Genomic DNA, 24,509 nt, shown 5'->3' with positions numbered 1-24,509 from the left:
AAATGTCAAGATTTACTAAACTATCTGATGACTTTCTGTCAGTGAAGAACAATATTAAAGAGGAATTTGATGATTTCCTACAAGAGTATCTACTCAAAATGGGTGAGGGGGGAAATCCTGGACAGGAACATGGTTGTAAGATGCAGGCATCATATACCTACAAAGAAGAGCCATTCTCACCAGTGGAAATAAAAGAGGAAAACAATTCTGATTTTGGAGAATATGAACATGCTGATGCTACACATACAAGTAAGCTGTGGAAAAAATTGTATTAGACAAATCTGGACGGTGGATTGGGATTAGATATATTAGACTTAGTTGTATACTTGCTATAATTTGCTGCCTGTTACATGTGTTGTTTCTTGCCCTTGAATAATTTGTGCCTGTGTTGTTACATATCACCTCTAGCTAGACTTAAACTTAAATCACTAAGTGGAGAAAAACATTCATTGCTGTAGGAGAGATCCAATTGAGGCTATTTTTAATCCTTTTCTGATATTGCAGATGTTGAAAGGATCACAAATGGGAAGGGGTGCAAGTATGGGTCAGATCTCAACCCACATCATACTGGACAAAAGCCATATCCGTGTAATACATGTGGGAAGGGTTTCAAAACTAGCGGAAACCTCGCTATCCATCAAAGAACACATACTGGAGTAAATCCATATGAGTGTTCATATTGTGGAAAGACTTTTACCCTGGCAGGTCATCTCAAGACACATCTGATGATCCATACTGGGGAGAAGCCACATCAGTGTGCTACATGTGGGAAGAGTTTCAAAACTAGTAGAGAGCTTACTGTCCATCAGAGAACACACACTGCAGAAAAGCCATATCAGTGTTCAGATTGTGGAAAGACTTTTACTCAGGCGGGTCAACTCAGGACACACCTGAGGATCCATACTGGGGAAAAGCCACATCATTGTTCAGAATGTGGAAAGGCCTTTACTGAGGCAGGCCAACTGAAGACACACCAGAAGATCCATACTGGGGAAAAGCAGTATCAGTGTGCTACATGCTGGAAGACTTTTGCCACCAGGTATAATCTCAAGTCACACCAGAAAATCCATACTGGAGAAAAGCCATATCAGTGTTCAGAGTGTGGAAAGGCTTTTACTCATATGTGTAATCTCAAGAGACACCAGATGATCCATACTGGGGAAAAGTCCCATCAGTGTTCTACATGTGGGAAGAGTTTCAGAACCAGCGAAGACCTTACTGTCCATCAGAGAACACATACTAGGCACAAGCCATATCAGTGTACAGAGTGTGGAAAGACTTTTGCCACCAGGTCTAATCTCAAGTCACACCATAAACTCCATACTGGAGAAAAGCAATTTCACTGTTCAGAGTGTGGGAAGACTTTTACTTGGGCATCTAACCTCAAGAAACACCAGAAAAGCCATACTGGGGAAAAGTCATATTAGTGTTCAGAGTGCTGAAAGATTTTTACTCAGGCTGCTCATCTGAAGACACACCAGAAAATCCATAATCGGTAGTCCTTCGGTAGAAAGTCTTTTGTCAAGATATCCAAGCCAAAAAGGCTAATCGGTGCACCCAGTGTGGGAAGACATTAAATTATGTGTAATTTAAAGGTACATCAGATGATCCATTTAGAGGAGACACCATGTCTGTGTTCTAAGTTTGTTCTCATACTGCTCAGTCCCATACAGTCTCTGTAATGTCTTTACATTAAAGAGTTTGATGGTCAATTCCTATGTAGTTATGAATCTGTTCCTGCACTATGAATCTACAAAGTCAAAACTTGGTATAGGGGCTTGGTACTTGATTCTGAGGAAGCACTAGAACATTGGTGGCATTTGGCTTGTAACACAGGAAGTGAGCTTGTATCTCAGCAACGCAAGTCCAAACTTGGTATAGGGACTTGGTATCTGATTGTGAGGATGAACTAGGACTAGGCCCTAATTCCGCCCACTCACTCATCAACGGTTAGACCGAGAATTCTCGCTGTGAAATCAAAATTCCACTGGAGTAACAAATGGTTTTGTACACGCAGCCTTTTTGTACATAACAATTTCAAATACATGTATGGTGCAGGTGCTTGTGTTTCCTTTGGAATCTGCCATCTTGGTTCATGTACAAATCAATATTAAGTGAAACATACATGCAAAAGGGCAAAAATAGATCACAGGCGGAAATAGGTGACTTTCCGACTGACGAACATATTGCTCTGTATGATCATGCCTGATGCCCTGCCTGGCTAGTCGGGGGCTTAAAGGTAAACTATGCAGTATTGGCATATTCCTTACTGTTTTCTCGGTTTTTGCTTCTTTTTCGCTGGCTCTGTCATGGCGAATGTCTGAGAAACTCCATTGCTACCTTTTTCTAGCCGGTGCCTGGCGTGTATGTGTATTTGAATGCAGTAAAGCAATTCGTTACAGTCGTTATACTTCCTGACACCAAGGCCGTCGGCCTGGCGGCCCACAGTTGCAAGGGTGTTTTTTCCGCTCACAGGCGCTAGGGGGAAGCGAGACGGCCACCATTCAACCCGAAAAAGTCATATAAGAATTCCAATGACTCTGAAGCTGTTAAATTAAGGTAAATTAAGCTAAAAAGCGTGCACATTAAAGGAGAATTCCGGTGTGATATTGACCTAAAGTGTGTTGAAACATGATACCGAGTGTGAACGTATGTCTCATAGCCCATCTCGGCTTGTCCCCTGCACTCCAAAATCTGGCGCTAGTTAGCCGATGCTACCAACAGCTTTTTCAATTGTGATGCTTCGGCATCGGGCTAGCCATGCAAATAAATCACTGTTTTACACCATTTACGAGGCTCAATGTATCTCCACACTTCATTGGTAGACTACCGATGGCCCTGACATTTAAAACGAGACATTGAGAACTTTTAAAAAGCACTGGTAGTTTACTTACAAGACGATTTATACAGACAGTATCTTCACGAAGTTTAGCGTTTGCAGCCATCTTGAATTTAGTCACGATAAGTCGAGTGACGTGTAAGAATGAACAGGTATGATAAGGGATCAGATTCCAAAAATAATTCAGTGGAAATGCATGGATTCCAGTTTCTTACAGTAGCAGCAACTGGAATCCATGCATTTCCACGGAATTATTTTTGGAATCTGATCCCTTATCATACCTGTTCATTCTTACTCGTCGCTCGACTTATCGTGACTAAATTCAAGATGGCTGCAAACGCTAAACTTTGTGAAGATACTGTCTGTATAAATCGTCTTGTAAGTAAACTACCAGTGCTTTTTAAAAGTTCTCAATGTCTCTTTTTAAATGTCAGGGCCTTCGGTAGTCTACCAATGAAGTGTGGAGATACATTGAGCCTCGTAAATGGTGTAAAACAGTGATTTATTTACATGGCTAGCCCGATGCCGAAGCACCACAATTGAAAAAGCTGTTGGTAGCATCGGCTAACTAGCGCCAGATTTTGGAGTGCAGGGGACAAGCCGAGATGGGCTATGAGACATACGTTCACACTCGGTATCATGTTTCAACACACTTTAGGTCAATATCACACCGGAATTCTCCTTTAAGCTAAAAAACTGCATAGTGTGCCTTTAATGAAAAGGGACTCTAAACTCCATAACAACGGACAACGGGAGCAACATACCTGTGGCCAGAAGTGGGCACAAATACATCAAAAACTATTTTGTTACAAACTACAAATACCTGCTCATAAAATGTAACAAAATAAAATACAAAATACTCATGTGAAATATGTATTTAATTAAAATACAAGTAATTAATAATTTGAAAATACCAAAATATCCACACAATAATCATGGTTTAAAAAGAAGAAACTACAAGGCATATTATTGAAAACGTATCCCCAAGAGACAAAAAAAAATACTATTTTCTGATTGGCTGGCAGAGGGCTATTAATTCTATACATTGGTGCTCCTATGAAGTATATCTGGTAAACAAAAAATGTAAACAGCATCCAATATTGATGATTGAACTGACAAGAAGCAAACTTCGCAACAGTGGAATCAACTGTAACATAGCACAGTGTTTCTTAACTGGTGGGTCGGGACCCAAAAGTGGTCGCAGAACCGTTCTGGGTGGGTCGCAGAGCTTGTGGTTAAAAATAAATTAAAAATCGGCAATTTTAAATGCTATCTGATCTTTATTTTGATAAACTTTATTCGTAGCCTACATATCAGTCATTGCCATGGACATAGACAATGTTTATGTGACAGGTCATGTTAGAGATCATTTTAGTGGTAAACGGAAGTAGACTGCTACTCTGAATATTTGAAGTAGCCTGCAGTAGGCTTGGATATGGATTCACTTCAAGAGGACTTAATAGGACTGAAATCCCATTGTGTGGTGTGCAGTAGATCAGTGTTTCCCAAAGTCTGGGTCGCGACCCACGGGTGGGTCGCAGGAGATGTTATTTGGGTCGCCAGCACAATTTATGTTGTGTTATAGGCCTAACTGATACCATTTGTCATTTGATACCAGGAAAACTAACAGTTTTCTATTAGGATGTAGATTGTTAACTACAGTCACGGTTTTGTCATAAAAGCTCATGAAACTGGCGCATGAAACTGGGGGACGAACGCATCGCAGAGGGGGTGCCAGCATATATCTACCTCTCAAAATGAAACCGTTCTGTGTGGCGCCTGCCATGTAGCCTACCTCGCAGTTGCAAACTGCAAGGGACATGAATCCGCCTATTTGCACGAACATTAATAGATACCAGCTCCTCAACTTTACAGATTAAAATCTAGTGACCGTGCTGTCAACTAAAGCAGACATCCATAGACCGGACATAAGGCCATTCAATTTGCATACAGTTTCGATTGCAGATGCAATCTTTAAAGTTAATAGCAACCTCCTCACATTCTTATTTCTTATTTAAAATGCACAACAGTGCTTTATAGTCTACAATTTAAATGGGCATTTTAAACACTATTCCTCTCGTTTTCTACCTCGCTAACTCCAAAGTAAAAAGGCGCATTCATCCGGCTATTGCGCAAATGCCTCTTGTTCTGATATAACGACTATACAATATAATATAATACAACAATACAATATAACGACTTGAGTTATTCGCTGTTTACATTGGAATTGACGTCCACAGTATTATGGACTCATTTGTCTGCAACGCAACGTAGCCTACAACATTTCTTTTTAGAAATACAGGAACAGCTTACTATGCTGACGAATTACGACTGCGCAACATGCGAGAATTTTCCCTACTCTCGGATGCGCATTAAAACGTATCTTTTCAGTAGTCGTTTCCAACTTTTCACGCTGATGGTGCTCAAAATGCAACACTACCGTGTTCAAAGCAGGGATCCTATAGCAATGTATGGTTGGGGGAGGCATAGAAAAGTTGGAGAACCTGTGGCCTAAAACAATATTGGTGGTTGCAGGGTAGATTTGAAGTGAAATGGGTCGCGATGGTCTGTCATTTTTAAAAAGTGGGTCGCCAGAAAAAAAGTTTGGGAAACACTGCAGTAGATGGCTGGCACATGAGAGCATGAAACCATCCAAACTAAAATGCCACATGGAAACAAGGAACCCCTGTCAAAGTCATACCTGTCGAGTACTTTGAAAGGTGACATCAAGAGTTGAAGACTTCAAAAATGTAGGCTAATACAAAACAAGTAGGTCTACAGGCACCTGAAGAAAGTTACTTTTTATTATTTTTATTTCTAACTTTCAATGTTCTAAGGGGATGATGAAACAGAAAAGACAGGCGCAAAAAATGGGTTTACAACCCATGTTGACCATTTTGGCTCCCTCAGTTGACTTTTCTATTCATTTTTTCCAACTTCAGACATGTCCAGAGGGAATGGTAAAAGAGAAAAAATGTATCTAACACTTATGTAAGAAAAAGGAAAAATTGGTTTACATTTTACGCTATCCTTCCAAAAGGGTAATGAAATTAGTATTTGTATGGACAAATCGCTACTTAGGTCAACTTTAGAGATAATAGGGAATTGCCCAAGGGATATCATTGGGCACCCACCCTATTCTTATGGAGTAGCCCCTAGGCAACAAGAAACAACAAAGAAAAAAAAACAGGTCACCATGATTCTGGCCTTTGGCTCCCGGACTATGATAAGCATAGCTTATTGTAATGGTTAGTATATTTAACTGAGTGATGAAATGTTGTCTTATTAGAGAAAAAATGACAGATTTTCTTAAGTATTTAAGTATTTGAAATACTCTAAATACAATCCCTCAAAGTATTTTAGTACAAACTACATTAGATTTGTTCCAATCCTGCAAAATACAAATTCCAAAATACGCTAAAGTAATTAAATAAGTATTTAAAATAAATTAATTAAAATACTGCCGATGTCTTCCTGTGGCTTAATTTGTGGAGTAAGTAGGGAGAGAATCCGTTTGATAAATGAGCCAGTAGTGGAGAAATAACTCTTAAGAAATAATCTGTAGCCTATAGGCTAATGCAAACAACATTAGGTAGGCCTACTAGTGATGAGAATCAGCCAACCACTCAGTCTCAAATCGAACTGAATGGCTAGTTGAATGTTAATTCTCTAAAAGGCACAACTTCAAGTGTGTGCTAAGAAATCCTTGTGTTTTTGATACTGTACTTAAATTGACAAAGTACATTTCTTTGGAGACTGAAGGTGTAGCTGCAGCATGTTGATTGATATGTTTTAATTATGTAAAGACATGTTCAAGGAGTTCAGATAGAGCCTGTATCAAGACCATATGTTCAATGTGTTATATGTACTATTTTTGGTAGCCTACTGTACTTCAATGGCCAGTATTTTCTTTATTCATTGAAGCCTCTATGTTTATAGGCGTGTGGTGATACACAATGTGCTGCAGGTGCCAAAAAAATGTTTGGTACTGCTAATTTGTTTTGTTCGGTCATTGGTTAATGTTTGCAAACATCACACTTTGTGAGAATAAAATCATGGCAGAGAATCATGATAACAATTCTAAGCTCAAAAAATGTGATTCATATTTCCCCCCGAATCGTGCACGTCTACATTAGGCTATTGTTGTCCTTGTCATCTTCAGAATCGTGCACGTCTACATTAGGCTATTGTTGTCCTTGTCATCTTCAGAAGTTGATCACAAGTTATGGACCCTTTCAAGAGAGTTCCATTATCAGCATCATAGTTGGCCCCACAAGACTTCCTTTTTAACATTCCATATGTTATCTTAATGCAGAGGAAGTAGATTGGGGCCCAAATAGAATGTCTAAGCATTGTTTTTGTTTTTATTGTTGAAGGGGGTCTACTATGAATGCCTCACAAGTGTTACCACATGCGCGAATGGAGCATTTAGAAGCTGCACTGTGTAGTTAGGATCTTATCAGATTCTGAAGCAATTCAATCTTTGGCTAAGGATTTCTTTGGAGAGCGGACAACAGAGATTGACAGTGACAGCACTGGGGCTATTTTAATTCCAAAGGCATGAGGAACTTTATTGGGATGCATAGTCTTATGGTGATTGGTTGAGAGGAAATATAGGCTACATAATATGTTCATTTACACTTCACAAAATGTAAAGCTGATTCTTCTCAAAACTTGTTTTTATTGCTGAGATGATGATAGCTTTTAGCCTGGCGGGCCATCCTATATCATTGACATGTATACCACCATCCAACACATAAAAAAGTAACACATTCTATTGACTCATTCCAGGCATCGTGTTTAATTAGCCGCCCTACATGATAACAAAATCAAAATGTGCAACTGGTCTATGAGCTCTCATGCTAAAAAAACAAACAGTGTGGAGAACCACATTAGAATGGTTAGATAGCATCTCACTGCAGACCACGCACTGTGGCTTTGGGCAGTCTGTCTCCCAATCCACGTGAAGCCTAGGGCTATATGCCTCACAGGCTTGGAATTTCACCATTCTGGGGGCAAGGCCACTTGGCCTTAAGTTGGGCATATTTGGTGAGGGGCACAAAGGCCACATGTCAGGGCACCAAGGCCAAAGTTAACTATACAGTAGTAGGCTATAAAAATGATCAAAGTTGTATTTAGCCTATTCACTGCAGTAGACCTGCATCACTGTATGAAACATTACAAAAACATGAAACATGACATATTACAAATAACTGTAAATCATCTGATCATCTAATAAAAACAGATATCTAGGCTATATATAAAATTTATTTTATATTTGGCCTGCTATGAAATCATGTATTGAACAATTTAAATGTAGCACAGCTCAGCTTTAAGAAACTCAAATAGCCTAGAAGATGCCGTGCGCTTTATCCGGGGCCAGCCTGGACCAGTAGCCTAGCCAAGCCTATGGCTTGACAGCGCGCCTCTTACGTGAATGGGATCTGCGTACAAAGCCCCCAACATACCAGAGGAAGAAAAAGGTTTTCTTAACACCAAAACTATTGCGAGGGAATGCAAAAACTATTGCGAGGGAACGCAAAAGTATTGCGTGGGAACGCAAAAAGTGCGGTCTAAAAATATTGCCCACCCTGTCCCCAGGGGGGCTCCGTACATTTTTAATTGGTCAAACTGGACACATTTCATCATGGCAGCCCCCATATTATTGTAAAACAAAGACAAGGAAAAATCTAAAAGCTAAAATCCTAAACTTCTAGACCATTCCAGTGTCCAAACCATCAGTTTGAACAATTAACTGCATACATTCACATTTAGCCAATCAGCTGCAGGAATGCAGCAGTTGGAATGTTTTATTCATGCATGACAAAAAGATTCCCATTTGAATGGACATTAGGTACAATTAATGGGGGTTCACTCTTTATTACGACAACCCTCTATTACGACATACCGTTATTACGACATGCCTGTATTTAGACATGCCCCTACTCCGATTTTTTTTAGTACCGCTATTACGACATTAGGCTACCAATCCTCATTTTCAATTTATCTCTGCAGTTCCTGTATCCTATCAAATTCCAACATCCTAGATGCATGGATGAGCTTTAGTCATGTCATCTGCACCTGCAGCTACATCAACAATCCACCCGCCATCCACTAAACAATGTTTTTCCCAATAATTGATATCGGCACACATTTCAGTCAAAACCTTAGGTGATTTTGAACTGGCCATGTGAATAAATGTTACACATTATGTAAAACACAGGTAGCTCTCCTCATTTTATTCTCTAAGCTCTCAGGGGAAAACGGTCGGAAACTCCATGCATCAAACAAACTCTGTGCGTGCAGGCCACCTATATTAATTAATTGATGGCCAATTGCGCAAAGACGGGCGGAATTCTCACGCTCCAGTAGCCTAAACCACTTCAGTGAAGTTCAAATAACCCCCAGAGTTCAGTGTCCATCAGGGTGTTCAAACTGGATGTGCAATATAGTTGTTTATATTGCATTTTAAAGGACAATGATAAAGCCATGTGCAACGCATTTTGGCTTGCCAGCAGGTTGGATAAACTCAATTTACTACACAATAGTCAAGTCAAGTCAAGTCAGATTTATTTTTAAAGCGCATTTAACATGCACATAGTGCAATCCAAAGCGCTCCACAAACAGGACACATAACAACAAGACAAAAGATGCCGGACGGAGCGGCGTAGTCGCCAGCGTACCCATGACATCAAGACATACAAGACAGACAACAAAACAAATAAACAAATAAATAATAAAAAAAAGAAAATATATTTAAAAAGGGGAAAAGTGATGTTAAAATTAGTCCAATTTCCAAACCAGCTGAAAATGTCCAAGGGCAATGATGATCCGTGAAAACTGCGCACAGAGCTGTGTCTTCACAACCAATGCAATGCCAACAAAGTTCTTTAGCAACTGACCAACCCGGTGAATTCACTGGCAGTCTGGAGATAACGTTAACGTTAGAAGCTAGGCCTGTTAGACTGCAGTCTGGAGATGATGGAAGCACAGTCCAAAGTACTGGGCGATCGTGTAGATCCGCAATTCGGTGGACTTAACAGCGACCGTTTGTTGCTCCGTCAGAATGCAGCTCTTCACCGTTAACGTTAGTCTGCAGTTGGCAAGGCAGCTCGCAGGTCAGCAACAGCTCGGCGGCCACGGTAGATCTTTCGCAGAGTAGAGCCTAGGTCCAGCTGTCCCGAGAGATCCCCTCGACCAGACAGTGAAGTGCTGCACCGCTCACGGATAGATGGAAGGATGTCCGATGCCCAGCTAGGGCAAAAGCTAGCCATAGCAAGCTCCCATGGACAAATGTCAACGACATCAGCTGACTTAGAAGTAAAAAGGACTAAGAATAACACGAAAACTATCAAAAATGGCGTAAATAAATAGGGAAAATATTTAACTAGACAAACCAATACAAAAAATAAACATGACATTACATAAAATTACGAACATTACATAAAAACAAACAAAAACATGATGCCAGACGGAGCGGCGTGTCTCGCCAGCGTCCCCGTAACCTAGCAACAATAATGTAGGCTAGGCCTATATCTTTTATATGTCATGCGTGCAGTTGTTGAATTGCACATAACATGTCTGCATATTTATTTAGGCTTTCTCTCGACTTTAGGCTAGCGCAGTTGTTCTCAAACTTTTCACAATGGGTACCACCCACGAAAACAATTGGCTCTCCAAGTACCACCATTATGACCGACATTAAAATACAGGTGCGTATAGGCCAATTCAACTACATATTTTACATTGTACATACTGTTTTGCGTTGTCAAGTCTTTATGAAAAGACACCTTGGAGACTCCCTGAGTACCACTAGCGAGAGTTCGCGTACCACCAGTGGTAACCGTACCACAGTTTGAGAACCACTGGGCTAGCGCATGCATTATCATGGCCCTATAAAAGACAGGCGGGATATCCGACGCTCCTTTTACAGTAAACCACTTCACAACGAACGTTCAAATAACCCCCAGAGTTCAGTGTCCATCAGTCCCAACATTTAGAAACATAATCGTAAAGTCCAAGCGTGAATTGGGTGTGTTTTGATTTTGAGAGAGACTGGAAAAGGGCCGTAGGCTATGTCTCACAGCAACTGCGATAACCTTGTTTCTTGAAGGCTATCCTTACCTCCAAATATCCACATCTAATGAGGGTCGGCGACTATATCCAACACCCAATACTATTTGCAATACCCTCGATATACATAGCCTATTGTTGGAAAGCTTAGTTTATGGTCGTTCGTGTGAGTACAATAACTTAATTTTGAAAATTTTACCAAAACGACTGTTTCCGCCTCACATTTCATTTGTTGTCTTATCTTTTTTATTCAAAACAATTCGTAGGTATCCATACTCAAGTCTAATTACCACCAGACACAAATAATCATCACCTAGGTTAAATCCTCTCTCTCTCTCCAAAACCTCTTCCTCTGAGATGCACGCGCTATAGGCTATATAATTTAGGCTACTCAACATTTCAAATGTGACTCTCTAATCAACTTTTTTAGCTCTTAAACACGAAAAATACATTGTTCAACGGAGCTGGTTTGTGTGAGGCGCACTCTTGGACTCCTTGAGACGCGACTAACCTTTCGGTTGAAGTTCTTGTGCGTAGGCTATTATAGAATCCAATCCTGTTGCCCCTGCTATTTATGTAGCCTTTTATTGTTTTTTTGCCATGAATCGTCTGAGCTGTGATGAAATCGTGTGTTGTTTAAAGTTGGGACGATTACTGTAGGCTTAGGCTATACTGCCCATATTGGAATAAAAAAATAAAGGCCCAGGCCTACTTCGCAAAAGTCCACTCCGTTGAAAATTCCTGGCTACGCCACTGTTAATGACCTTGTGTCGGAATGGCAGGACGTTTGGAAAAAGGTCAAGTGTCGCTACTCCGACAATGGAAAAAAAAATGTCGCAGTAGTGGGACGCTTGAAAATTAATGTTAATGCCGCCACTTCGACAATTAGCCGCCAATGTCTAAGTAGCGGCATATCGGAATAGCAGCATGTAACCCATTTAATGGTCCGTGGGCGAGGACACAACTTAATCTGATTAAACACCTCAAAGATGATTAGGTGGGTGGGTGGGTGGGTGACTGAACTGGAGGTTCCAGACTCTAATAAAGGGGGTTTATGTTTTTTTCTTAAATCAAATAATCCTGTTTGCTCCAGTTACAGTGCCAGGTGAGATGGCCCTTTTCTACTGTTCAGATCACAGTGTCCCATTGTGGGAGAAATGCCCATGCACCACTCCTTCCAATAATTCTTTGTTATTTTATTATGTGTTCCAAAAGCTTTTGCTGCTGATTGGTCATGTTTCAATCCAGTCGGTTTATTAGTGTGTTTAATTGTGAAACATTAAGTTGTGTCCGCCAAATGTTGCATTTCTTAAAGAATCCTGCAATTTTTGTGTCAGTGCCAGGCTTCCTCTACATATCATCTCTTACCCCTACGTACTATCACATTTCCATTCACACCTCCTCCTCACCACCCCTACGTACTATCACATTTCCATTCATACCTCCGCCTCACCACCCCTACGTACTATCACATTTCCATTCACACCTCCTCCTCACCACACCACCCACCCACTCTCTTCTGCTCAAAAGCATTCCAGTTCACACCTCCACCCCTCCAAAAATCCAATTGTGTACAACTTCATTTATGATGATATATTTTGAGCATAAATCACCAAACCTGCAGAGCAGTGGGACATGTGACAAGTGTGTGGGATGTGTGACAAGTGTGTGGGATGTGTGACAAATGTGTGGGATGTGTGACAAGTGTGTGGGATGTGTGACAAGTGTGTGGGATGTGTGACGAATGTGTGGGATGTGGGATGCCCGTGAGATAAAGATACATTGGAATTCAACACGTGTATAAAATGATTTTGTTTAGTCTATGTAATGCCATAGCAATTCGTACAATGTGCAATTTTCCTTTTCAATCCGGCATGTACTGGTAATGATGTTAACAAATAAAGACAGTATCATTTGAAAATGTTTTATTGATTATTACACTAATCTCACTTCAGTGAAGTAACAGATTCATATGAAACAGTAACATATGAATTTACCATCAAACATTTTAATATTAACATGCAGGTGCAGACACGTCAGAGACAGGACAGAGAGAGGACACCTGAGTAAATGTCTTTCCAAACTGAGAACACAGATATGGTCTCTCCTCTAAATGGATCATCTGGTGTACCTGGTAATTAATCATTTAACATTGGTAATAATGACATTTGACAATAAAAGACTTTCTACCGAAGGACTACCGAGTATGGATTCTCTGGTCTGTATTGAGAGAACCCACCCAAGTAAAACTATTTCCACAATCTGAACAGTGGTTTCTCCAGTATGAGTCATGTGGAGCGTCTTGAGATAACCGCTTTGACTGAAGGACTTACCACATGTAGTGCACAGATACAGCTTTTCTCCAGTATGTGATACAGTGTCTGTGACAGTGAGCTCTCTGTTGGTTCTGAAACTCCTCCCACATGTAGCACACTGATATGATCTTGAGATGAGCTGCCTGAGTAAAAGTATTTCCACAATCTGAACACTGACATGACTATTCTCCAGTATGTGTCCTCTGATGTAGAGTAAGATCTGAGCTTGATCTGAAAGTCTTTTCACAATTTGAACAGTGATTGTTCCCCAGTATGGATCCTCTGGTGATTCTTGAGATTAGACAAACAATTAAAAATCTTTCCACAATCTGAACACTGATATGGCTTTTCTCCAGAATGGATCCTCTGGTGTATCTTGAGATTACCCACCTGATTAAAAGTTTTGCCACAATCTGAACACTGATATGGCTTTTCTCCAGAATGGATCCTCTGGTGTCTCTTGAGATTACCCACCTGATTAAAACTTTTACCACAATCTGAACACTGATATGGCTTTACTCCAGTATGTGTTCTCTGATGGATAGGGAGTTCTCCTTTGGTTCTGAAACTCTTCCCACATGTAGAACACTGATATGGCTTTTCCCCAGCATGGATCCTCTGGTGTATCTTGAGATTACCCATCTGATTAAATGTTTTACCACAATCTGAACACTGATATGGATTTTCCCCATTATGGATCATCAGATGTGTCTTGAGATGAACTGCTAGAGTAAAAGTCTTTCCACATTCTGAACAATGATTAGACTTTTCTCCAGTATGGATCCTCTGGTGTATCTTGAGATAACCCACCTGATTAAAACTTTTACCACAATCTGAACACTGATATGGCTTTACTCCAGTATGTGTTCTCTGATGGATAGGGAGTTCTCCTTTGGTTCTGAAACTCTTCCCACATGTAGCACACTGATATGGCTTTTCCCCAGAATGGATCCTCTGGTGTATCTTGAGATTACCCATCTGATTAAATGTTTTACCACAATCTGAACACTGATATGGATTTTCCCCATTATGGATCATCAGATGTGTCTTGAGATGAACTGCTAGAGTAAAAGTCTTTCCACATTCTGAACAATGATTAGACTTTTCTCCAGTATGGATCCTCTGGTGTATCTTGAGATAACCCACCTGATTAAAACTTTTACCACAATCTGAACACTGATATGGCTTTACTCCAGTATGTGTTCTCTGATGGATAGGGAGTTCTCCTTTGGTTCTGAAACTCTTCCCACATGTAGCACACTGATATGGCTTTTCCCCAGAATGGATCCTCTGGTGTATCTTGAGATTACCCATCTGATTAAATGTTTTACCACAATCTGAACACTGATATGGATTTTCCCCATTATGGATCATCAGATGTGTCTTGAGAGTACCTGCCCGAGTAAAAGTCTTTCCACATTCTGAACAATGATGAGACTTTTCCCCAGTATGTGTTATCTGATGGATATTGAGGTTTCTGCTGGTTTTGAAACTCTTCCCACATGTAGCACGCTGGTGTGACTTTTGTCCAGACTGTGTTGCCTGATGTGGGTTGAGATCTGACCCCCTGTTGAAACTCTTCCCATTTGTGATCTTTTCAACTCCTGTAATATAAGAAGATTATTAAAACATATAATTTCTCTTCATCCTCCTACAGCAATGAAAATGTTATCTTTCTCCACTTAGGGATTTCTAGTAAAAGTGTCTAGCTAGAGATGGTATGTGAATGTCAACACAGGCACAGATACATGATGTCGAAGAGCAGAAGCCCACGTGTTAAAGATGGTGAAATGCTAAAGGCTAAAATTCTATGATTTAAATATTGTCATAAAATATTATATAAAGAATATAAAGAGCCTATCCCACCCATCAATGTTTTCCTAATACAAACGTTTAACAGTCTAACTTGTAGGAGAGGAGTCATCATGGCCCTAATCTCTTTAAGACACATAGTTTTGGCAAGTAGCCATATAATAAGTGGAGTCATGTATTGTCCGCCAGTCAGTATTGGAAAATAAGCCTCAACCATATTGCAGGATTGTGGCTGTCCTGTGTGTGTAGAATATATACTGTATCTTTGAATACGGCAGTCTGCTGAGATCTGAGGCACATTGATCACATGATCAAAACTGATTATATGTCCCAACTATAGGCCTACCTGTCATTATTAATCTTAGAAAGAGTGATTTGGAAGAGTTATTTGGCAAAAGGAAACCAGCGTGAAACAGACTTGATATGGCAAGCCAGTTTAACATGACAGTCTGAAGTAATCTATTGTCACAGACGATAAGCAGCCAAATTCCATACACAGCACAAAACAAATTTTAGAGCCCTGATTTTGTCAGTCAAACAACTAATTAACAATAATACTACATATCAACAGATTAATTGACTTATACGCTAATCAATACTTGCAGCCTTTGTGTGTGTGTGTGTGTGTGTGTGTGTGTGTGTCCATGCTCACCTAGTTTCTTACTGGTCCTGGGTTGTTCTGCATCTCCATTGGTCTGCGTCTGCTTGTTCGTCCCTCGCTGGCCTTGTGGTCTACAGCAGTCCACCAGCACCACTGATACCCTCTTCATCTGGGCCAGAGACATGGGGTCTGTAGGGGACAGGTCAGTTTTGAATTGGACTGCAGTGCAAATGTTGGAGCAAACATTAAGTTGGTATTGTTTTTAATATTATAAACCTCTACCTAGAGCTTTCACATTAAATCATATAATTTAATCTAATAAGAGTTTGACTTATTTAAGACGTCTTACATTTGCTTAACAGACTAGCAGCCAAATTATATTGTTTTCTTGATAACTATGTCTATTTTTAGATTACATTTTATATGTATATATAACAGCTTAGATGCCTGGTGGTTAACGGAGGGGGGGGGGCTGATACATGAAGTCAAGGACAGGAGACAACAGGTGTAAAAGACAGCAAATAATGTGAAATGATTTAAGCATTCTGCTTTTTGAAGAATCCAGCTTTTTGCAAACATTTAAGCATCTTACTTGTAGGTGAGGAGTCATCATGGTCATATTCTCCAGAATCAGAATTGTTTCCCTCTATAATTTCCACTGGTGTGAATTCCTCTTCTCCCCAAGTAGATGATATTTGTGTCTCAGTCCTAAAGTCATGTTCCAATACAGTCATATCTTCCAATTGGAGGAAATCATCAAACTCTTCTTCTTTGATCTCCTTCTTCACTGGAATTAGTGGTTCTGCCATTTCAGACTTAAATTCTGCTGTACCAAAGACAGGAGACAACAGGTGTAAAAGACAACAAATAATGTGAAATGATCTAGGGATTTATAGTAAAAGTGTCTAGCTAGAGATGGTAGGTGAATGTCAACACAGGCACAGATACATGACATTGAAGAGCAGAAGCCCATGTGTTAAAGATGGTAAAATGCCCCCTATGATTTAAATATCCTCATAAAACATATGGCATATTATAACATATATTAAAAACTCATCACACCCATCAATGTTCTTCTTATACAAGCTGTTAAGAGACTTAGTATGAGAGGAGTCATCATGAAACACATTATTTTTTGTATTAGCAAGTAGCTGTATAATAAGAGGGGTCATATATTATCCATCAGTCAGCATTGGTAAATAAGTCCCAACCATATTGCAGGATGTGGCTGTCCTGTGTGTGTAGGATATACGACAGTCTGAGGAGATCTGAGGCACACAATCCTTATTGTTAGGTATTGCTAAGCCTATTGCAAATCACAATATAAGCTCATTGGTTTCTTTCTTTTCTTTCCCTTGTTTGGCATTTTGTTTTGTTGGGTAGTGAAGCGATAATGCATTTAAATCATTGTTCATGTCATGTGGGGGGGGGGGGGGATTAGCACCCTGGGCCATGGTGCGTAATATGGAATACAACTATAGCAGCTCTCCTGCCAACTATGTCTGTAAACATTGATCATAGAAAATAAGAGAGATTTGGTGAAACCAAAGCGAAACAGACTTGATATGGCAAGCCAGTTTAACATGAGAGTCTGAAGTAATCTATTCTCACAGTCATATTCCACACACAATACAAACATTTTTAGAGCCCTAATTTTGTCTGTCAAACAACTAAGTAACTTTGGAGTCACTGATACATGAAGTCAAGGACAGGAGACAACAGGTGTAAAAGACAGCAAATAATGTGAAATGATTTAAGCATTCTGACAAAATCTAATGTAAACAATGCTATTAACTAATAACCCCTCCAGGTTTTTCTAGTAGACATGTAAGCATCTTACTTGTAGTAGAAGAGTCATCATGGTCATATTGTCCAGAATCAGAATCGTTTTCCTCTTTCATTTCCACTGGTGTGAATTCCTCTTCTCTGTAGGTAGAGGATGTTTGTGTCTCAGTCTTACAGTCATTTTCCAATACAGTCTTATCTTCCAATGTACTGGCCAAAATATAATGATGGAGAAAATAATCAAACTCCTCTTCTTTGATCTCCTTCTTCACTGTTTTTAGTGGTTCTGTCATTTCAGGCTTAAGTTCTGCTGTGTCAAAGAAATCCTCTCAAATTAAAGATAAAATGAATATGTGGCCAAAGAACAGTAGAGTTGTCCTGTTGATGACATACACCTACACATTGTAGCATCCCTGTGAGAACCACCCTCTGATATAAGACCTTTATCTGACCTGGAGTCCATTTTACCCAATCAGCTGCAAGAATACCGTATTTGCATTGCAAATGATGATGGCAAATTATTATTGGTTAGACAATTCTGATGGTAATCAGGTGGGCATGTCCATAAATCAACCTGCCCTAAGTCCACAAAGGAGGGTATGTGGGGGTGGGGTGGAGGTGTGAACTGGTGAGTGATGGGGGTAGGAGACTGCATGTGGGGGTGGAGGTGTGAACTGATTGGTGATGGGGGTAGGAGACTGCATGTGGGGGTGGAGGTGTGAAATGATTGGTGATGGGGGTAGGAGACTGCAGGTGGGCTGGAGTTTTGTGAACTGTTCATTTCCCACTAAAACAAGTAAAACTTCCAAAGGGATCTTTCCCTATCATCATGTCATTGTGGCTTATTTTCTGTCGCCACATGACATTAGACTGCTTGGGAACTGGAACTATTGTGGCCGATTTCAAGCATGCAGGGAGCCATGAGGTTGGCAGAGACAGGTTAAAGATGGTAGTGGAGACCGGCATTAACCCGGCTGCACAGTCTTTGAGCACCCCACCCTGTACCCCATCTGGTCCCGCTGCTTTCCTTGGGTTGATGTTGCAGACTTGGGGTGTAGACTGGTAAAAGGAGCGTGCTGCGGACATTGAAGGGCCGCAGCCTCCTCAGGAAGTACAGTCTGCTCTGCTCTTTCTTGTATAGTGCTTCAGTATTGGCTGACCAGTCCAGTTTATTGTCCAGGTGTAATCCCAGATACTTGAAAGTGTTAACCACCTCCACATTGACCCCATTAATGGAGACTGGTAGCAGAGCGGGCTTAGACATGTGAAAATCCACCACCATCTCCTTGGTCTTTGCAGTGTTGAGTTGAAGGTGGTTGAGTTTGCACCATAGCACAAAGTCCTCCAGCAGGCTCCTGTACTCCTCCTCTTGCTCGTCCCTTATACACCCCATAATTACAGTATCATCAGAAAACTTCTGCATGTGGCATGACTCAGTGTTGTAGCAGAAGTCAGATGTGTACAGGGTGAACAGGACTGGAGAGAGCACAGTTCCCTTTGGAGCTCCGGTGCTGCTGATCACAGTGTCAGAGAGACAGTTCTTCAGTCTGACGAACTGTGGCCGCTCGGTCAGGCAATCTGTAAACCAGTGTACCAGGTGAGCGTCCACACCCATCTGCAAGAGCTTGTTCATATATGGTGAAAGATAACGAGCATGAATCACACCTGCAGAGCAGTGGGATATGTGACTGTAAAGATACATTGGAATTCAATATGTGTATAAAACAATTTTGTTTAATCTATGTAACGCCATAAGAAGCCCTCTACAGAGCTTAAAAATAGATTAAAAACAGCTTAGCGATCTCTCATAGACTACACATGCTGTCTCTGCATCTTGAATGCAATGGTGAAGACCACTGTATACCCATGGGTTGCACTAAGGACGCTTGGGTTGTTCTGCATGGTGCCTGTGTTCATTTGGGGACATGATCAACACAGAAGGGTGGGCTATAGCCAGTGTTGTAGTACTCAAGTCGTGTCCGAGTCATGAGCTAAATTTAGAGACTCGTGACTTGACTTGGACTTGAGCACTGAATGACTCGAACTTGGACTCGGACTCGTACATTCAGACCATGCAGACTCGGAAATTGAGATGAGGACTCGACTTTTTGTCATGTCATTAGGCTATAATTGTAATATGTCATTAGAATATTATTTGGTATAGGATTTTAATACCTAAATTACTAAATTAATATCTAAAAACTGCTTCATGTCTTACATCACACATCACGCCATGTTCCTACAATAACGGACGTTAACTTTAATGGTGCCAAATGCCTGGAGACATGAATGCCCCGAAGGTTGTCAGTTTTTCATTTAATAGTGACTCGACTCGGACTTGACTCAGATGAGTAGTGGACTCGACTCGGACTTGACTTGGAATTTTTTTTAATGACTTGGACTTGACTCGGACTTGAACACTGGAGACTCGAACCTGGACTCGGACTCGAGGCATAGTGACTTGACTACAACACTGGCTATAGCAAGACATCCTACAATGTGCAAATTTCCTTTCAATCCGGCACGTACTGGTTATGCTGTTAGCTGTGACTGTGACAGTTTGTACTGAGCTGAAAAGTGCTATAGCACCACTGCTACAGAAAATTGAAAACCATGATAGCACCATCAGAGATTTGGAGCATGCTCAAGAAAACATCGTACAGACTCTGAGAACGCAAGTGGATCAGCTGAATGCTAAGTGCGAGGATCTAGAGGGGCGCTCAAGAAGAAACAATATTCGTCTGATTGGGATACTGGAAGACGTGGAGGGCTCTAATCCAACCCAATTTGCCTCTGGGCTTTTTGAGGCTTGACCAAAAACCTATCCCAGATAGTTTGCGCGAGAAGCCCAGTAAGGACAAACCACCCAGGTTATTGTTCAGGTTGTTGTTCCCTGCCCTGCTGAAAATTACATTGCCTGGTGGAACACTGCACAAATTCCAAGACCCCTCTGCAGCAGTGGATTTCATCAAGAACTTAACATCTGTGGGTCGTACACCAGCCTAACTTCAGGATACAGATGGCAGTGAGCTAACGGTGGCCAAGTAAATAGACTGTCTATTTGGACTAGCCTACTGATTGACTGCTAAGCTAGAACGTCCTTGCTATTTTCCCTTCTCTTTCCATCTCCAGATAGCTTAGCAACAGGTAAATCTGCCTAGTTTTCTGGTCATTCTTAATCTGTCTACTCTGGTTTCTGAAATAACCTAATAGTCTGCATTTTGAGCTGATGTTAAATTATTCGTATTTGCCACTCTTATACTGTTCATTTGTCACTAGTTTCTGGTAGCACGTCGGCGGCTCTCTTGAATGAGCAACGGTGCCATTTCAGACTGTCCGTCAATCATAAAAGGGAATATGCGGGCGTCCTGTTCAACGGACGCTTTATCAAGGGATACATGTGTTTTGTCTTGTAATCTACTTTTTCAATGTTTATGTTGCTTGTATTTGTCGATCATTATGCCTGCTAAAATAGCTTTTCCTCCGTGGTTGTGATTCCCAGTAGTTAACGTCACTCACTCTTTATCAAACAGTGACGCATGTCGCAGTCTCATAGGAATAACTTGAATTTTGTCAGCTGGAATTGCAGGGGATTAAATGCACCACTTAAACATAACTTATTTGCAAGAGACAAATCTAAAGGTGGTGGATCACGCTATATCACCCTAGCCTAGAAATCTAGACGCACCCTAGCGGCAGCAAATTACAAATGTAAAATTACATTTGCTGCCAGGGCTAGTCTAGCAACTCTCCGTTGGCTTGTATCAGGCCAATCAAATCGTGTATAGAGTCGTTAGGTGGGCTTAAAGCAACACCAAAGAGTTTTTTGTACCTTAAAAATGTGTTTTCGTTTCAGTGGTTCATCAACTCGTAACAGGGTAAACGGCACTTCTGCATTCGCTTTGCGACCCTCTATCGGCTATAACCGCACTATGTAAGTTTGCCAGATCGGGTAGCGGATCTGTAGTTCGATGGAATGAAACATAAGAAACTACAAATTTGACTTGCATCTGATGTCCCAATACCGCATGCTTTCATAAAATCATGCAACATATTCTACCTTGTCTGTGGACATCGTTATTTCCAAAGCCAGTGCTGGATAGTGTGGCCTTACTGACTATAGTGACTACGCCACCCCCCTATACCTAGAGAAGAACCCCTGGAGCTACCCACTCAGCCCCCCCAGCTGCAGGCTACTGTTCAAAACAGGATATCAGGAGGCACAGGTGATGATAATACACATTTTCATTTATTATATTCTTAGACAAAAGCTTAAAGGAACACGCCACCCAAAGTCAGTAGTAATATATGTTCTTACCTTAACTTTCACGAGTTGAATCATACCTCTCCCGCGTCGGTACGTGCACTCAAACGCTCTGGTGCGCGGCTGGACTGTGTTAGCATGTTGCTATGCTAGCGGTTTTGGATGGTAACTAAGCGTAGAAGTAATCAAAAACATCCGCGTTTTCCCGACTTAAATACAGTTGCACGAGTAGTTGATAGAAATGCTACGGCCATGCAACATGAAACGTGGCGATTTTCTAAGCGAATAAACGGGAGAACTACAATGTTTGGCGCAATAGCACTTGGGAGTACTTCGACCTAGCGTAGTAGTATTGTTAACACCTAATTGTAGATCCTATCCACCACAGAGTTTAGAATCCATGCTGGATCGACCCTCAGCCTCTCCCTCCCCTCTGAGCGAGAGAGAGGCACACACACTAGAGATGCGCTGATGGGCTATTATTTCAACCATAACTGCATAGCAAAACTTATCATCCATCAGCCATTCATCAGCACCAAAGTTTTTTGACCAATTTTCAAAACCGCACCCGCCCACCATCCGCTGGTTGTTTTAATGTAGGCTATATGGGTGATGCAGCGCTGCTGACGTGAGGCTAGAAAGCCCTTGCCTGTTCTAGAAAGACTGATCTAATGCAGCAAATATATTAAAAGGCTGAAGTCGTACATTGACTATGTTGTAGCCTATCCCCAGAATATCAGCAGCAAACTCAGTCTCTGTCTGGCAAAACAGTCTCCAAATAAAACGCACATCGGCCTGTTGCCTGCCAGCTTGTGACAATATATCGTCCAAAATGCTTGATTGCATTGCATTCTCCACATTTTTAGCTAAATTTTCATGTACCACATCAGCATTTTTGTTCAGTGAATCTTTTGTAAATTGCTTTACAATTACCGTCGGGCCTATAGGCCTATTGCCTGGCTTGCCTCAGCTTCGGTCACGTCCTTTTACAATTGTATCCTTGTAATAAAAAACGCAATTTGCCACATAATTTCAATATGCTCCTGGCCTACTAATTAATGCCTATTGTACTTTATTTTTTGCAAAAAGAAAGAAATCCTTGATAAAATAACAAGTCATTCACATTATAGGCTACTTTACACACTGTTATGTCAGGGTGACTGACATGACTGTTCTGAAGACTCCCATTAATTTTGACTGCACAAGTGCGATGTGCGTTTTAATTGGAGACTGTATTGCGAGACATAGACTGAGTTTGCTGCTGATATTCTGGGGATAGGCTATGTATCTTTACATAAAAAGGGAAAACTTAGACTCTATCCCACTGAGCTGGAACAATTTATTATTACTGCTACTGCGGTTAAAGGGAAGATATCCCACCAGTACATAACTCTGTCTGAAAGTTCACAGAACTCTTTTTTGTCTCTGACAAACTGGGAACTGGGAAATAGAGTTTAAAATGACTTTCAGTGAAAAAGAATGGTTAATTCTGTGAACCCAATTTACCTCACCTTTGACTACAAACATTAAAGTTAAAGAAACTAATTATAAATTCCTGTATAAATACTATATAACTCCAGTGAAGCTTAATACGTTTGATGGCACTAATTCTCTTATGTGTAGAAAATGTGAAACTGAATTTGGAACATTTATGCATTTATTTTGGCATTGTAAAGCTGTGAGATGAAGAGGGCATCAGTGGTGCTGGTGGACTGCTGTAGACCACAAGGACAGCGAGGGACGAACAAGCAGACGCAGACCAATGGAGATGCAGAAAAACCCAAGACCAGTAAGAAACTAGAAACACACACACACACACACACACAGACACACACACAAGGGCTGCAAGTAATGATTAGCCATATACATTGTTGATCTGTGAGATTATTGTTGATTAGTTGTTTCAAGCTCGACAAAATTAGGGCTCGAAAATTGTTTTTGTGTTGGCGTGTGGAATATGGCTGTTCATCAACTGTAAGAATAGGTTACTTCAGACTGTCATTTTAAACTGGCTTGCCATATCAAGTCCGTTTGGCATTGGTGTCCTTTCAGCAAGTCTCTCTTATTTTCTAAGATCGATGTTGACAGGTATGCTTGGGACTCATGATCTGTTTTGATCATGTGATCATTGTGCCTCAAATCTCTTCAGACTGCCATATACAGAGTTACTGGCTATAGCCCACACACACAGGACAGCCAGCAATATGGCCGGGACTTATTTTCAAATGTTAACTGGTGGACAATACATGACCCCAGTTATTATACGGCTAAAACGAGAAAAATAATCTTAACACAATGTGCTTAAAGAGTATATGACCATGATATATGACCATGATGACTCCTCTCCTACAAGTTAGACTGTTAAAAGTTTGTATTAGGAAACATTGAGGGGTGGGGTAAGTTCTTTATATTCTTTAAAATCCTGTTTTATGAGAATATTTAAATCATATGATGCATTTTCACACATGGTATTCTGCTCTTCGATGTTATGTATAGAGCTGTGTTGACATTCACATACCATCTCTAGCTAGATACTTTTACTCTGAATCCCTAAGTGGAGAAAGATAACAGGACGAAGAAAGAGTATATGTTTTAATCATGTTCTTATATTACAGGAGTTGAAAGGATCAGAAATGGGAAGTGTTTAAAGAAGGGATCAGATCTCAAGCCACATCAGACAACACATACTGGAGTAAAGCCATATCAGTGTCCTACATGTGGGAAGGGTTTCAAAACAATGAGAAACCTCACTGTCCATCAGAGAACACATACTGGAGAAAAGCCATATCAGTGTTCAGATTGTGGAAAGACTTTTAATAA

General features: G+C 40.7%; 1 protein-coding gene across 1 annotated transcript; it reads right to left on the bottom strand.

The window, feature by feature from the left end:
- Positions 1–874: 874 nt before the first annotated feature.
- LOC143116851 (uncharacterized) lies at positions 875–15,824 on the bottom strand. The gene is made up of 5 exons (XM_076278194.1): positions 15,692–15,824; positions 14,370–14,621; positions 14,038–14,285; positions 13,806–13,869; positions 875–903 (listed from the first exon to the last, which is right to left on the bottom strand). Exons 1-5 carry the CDS (start codon positions 15,822–15,824, stop codon positions 875–877), a joined length of 726 nt encoding a protein of 241 aa, XP_076134309.1.
- Positions 15,825–24,509: the final 8,685 nt, after the last annotated feature.

Source organism: Alosa pseudoharengus, unplaced genomic scaffold, assembly GCF_046254945.1.
Source record: "Alosa pseudoharengus isolate Yale_2024_CS ecotype anadromous, Long Island Sound unplaced genomic scaffold, YU_APseudo_1.1 YU_APseudo_1.1_scf_1, whole genome shotgun sequence".
In the NCBI taxonomy this organism is placed as follows: domain Eukaryota; kingdom Metazoa; phylum Chordata; class Actinopteri; order Clupeiformes; family Clupeidae; genus Alosa; species Alosa pseudoharengus.
This window is presented reverse-complemented; position numbering and strand designations above follow the sequence as displayed.

Excerpts from the sequence above, each read along its gene's own strand:
- LOC143116851 (XM_076278194.1), bottom strand. The coding sequence starts at position 15,824 with ATGTCTCTGGCCCAGATGAAGAGGGTATCAGTGGTGCTGGTGGACTGC. Across the intron at positions 14,622-15,691 it reads CAGGACCAGTAAGAAACTAG|GTACTCTCAAGACACATCTG; the intron begins GTGAGCATGGAC and ends TTACTCGGGCAG. Across the intron at positions 904-13,805 it reads GCCATATCAGTGTTCTACAT|TATGGATCCTCAGGTGTGTC; the intron begins GTGGGAAGAGTT and ends GCTTTTCCCCAG.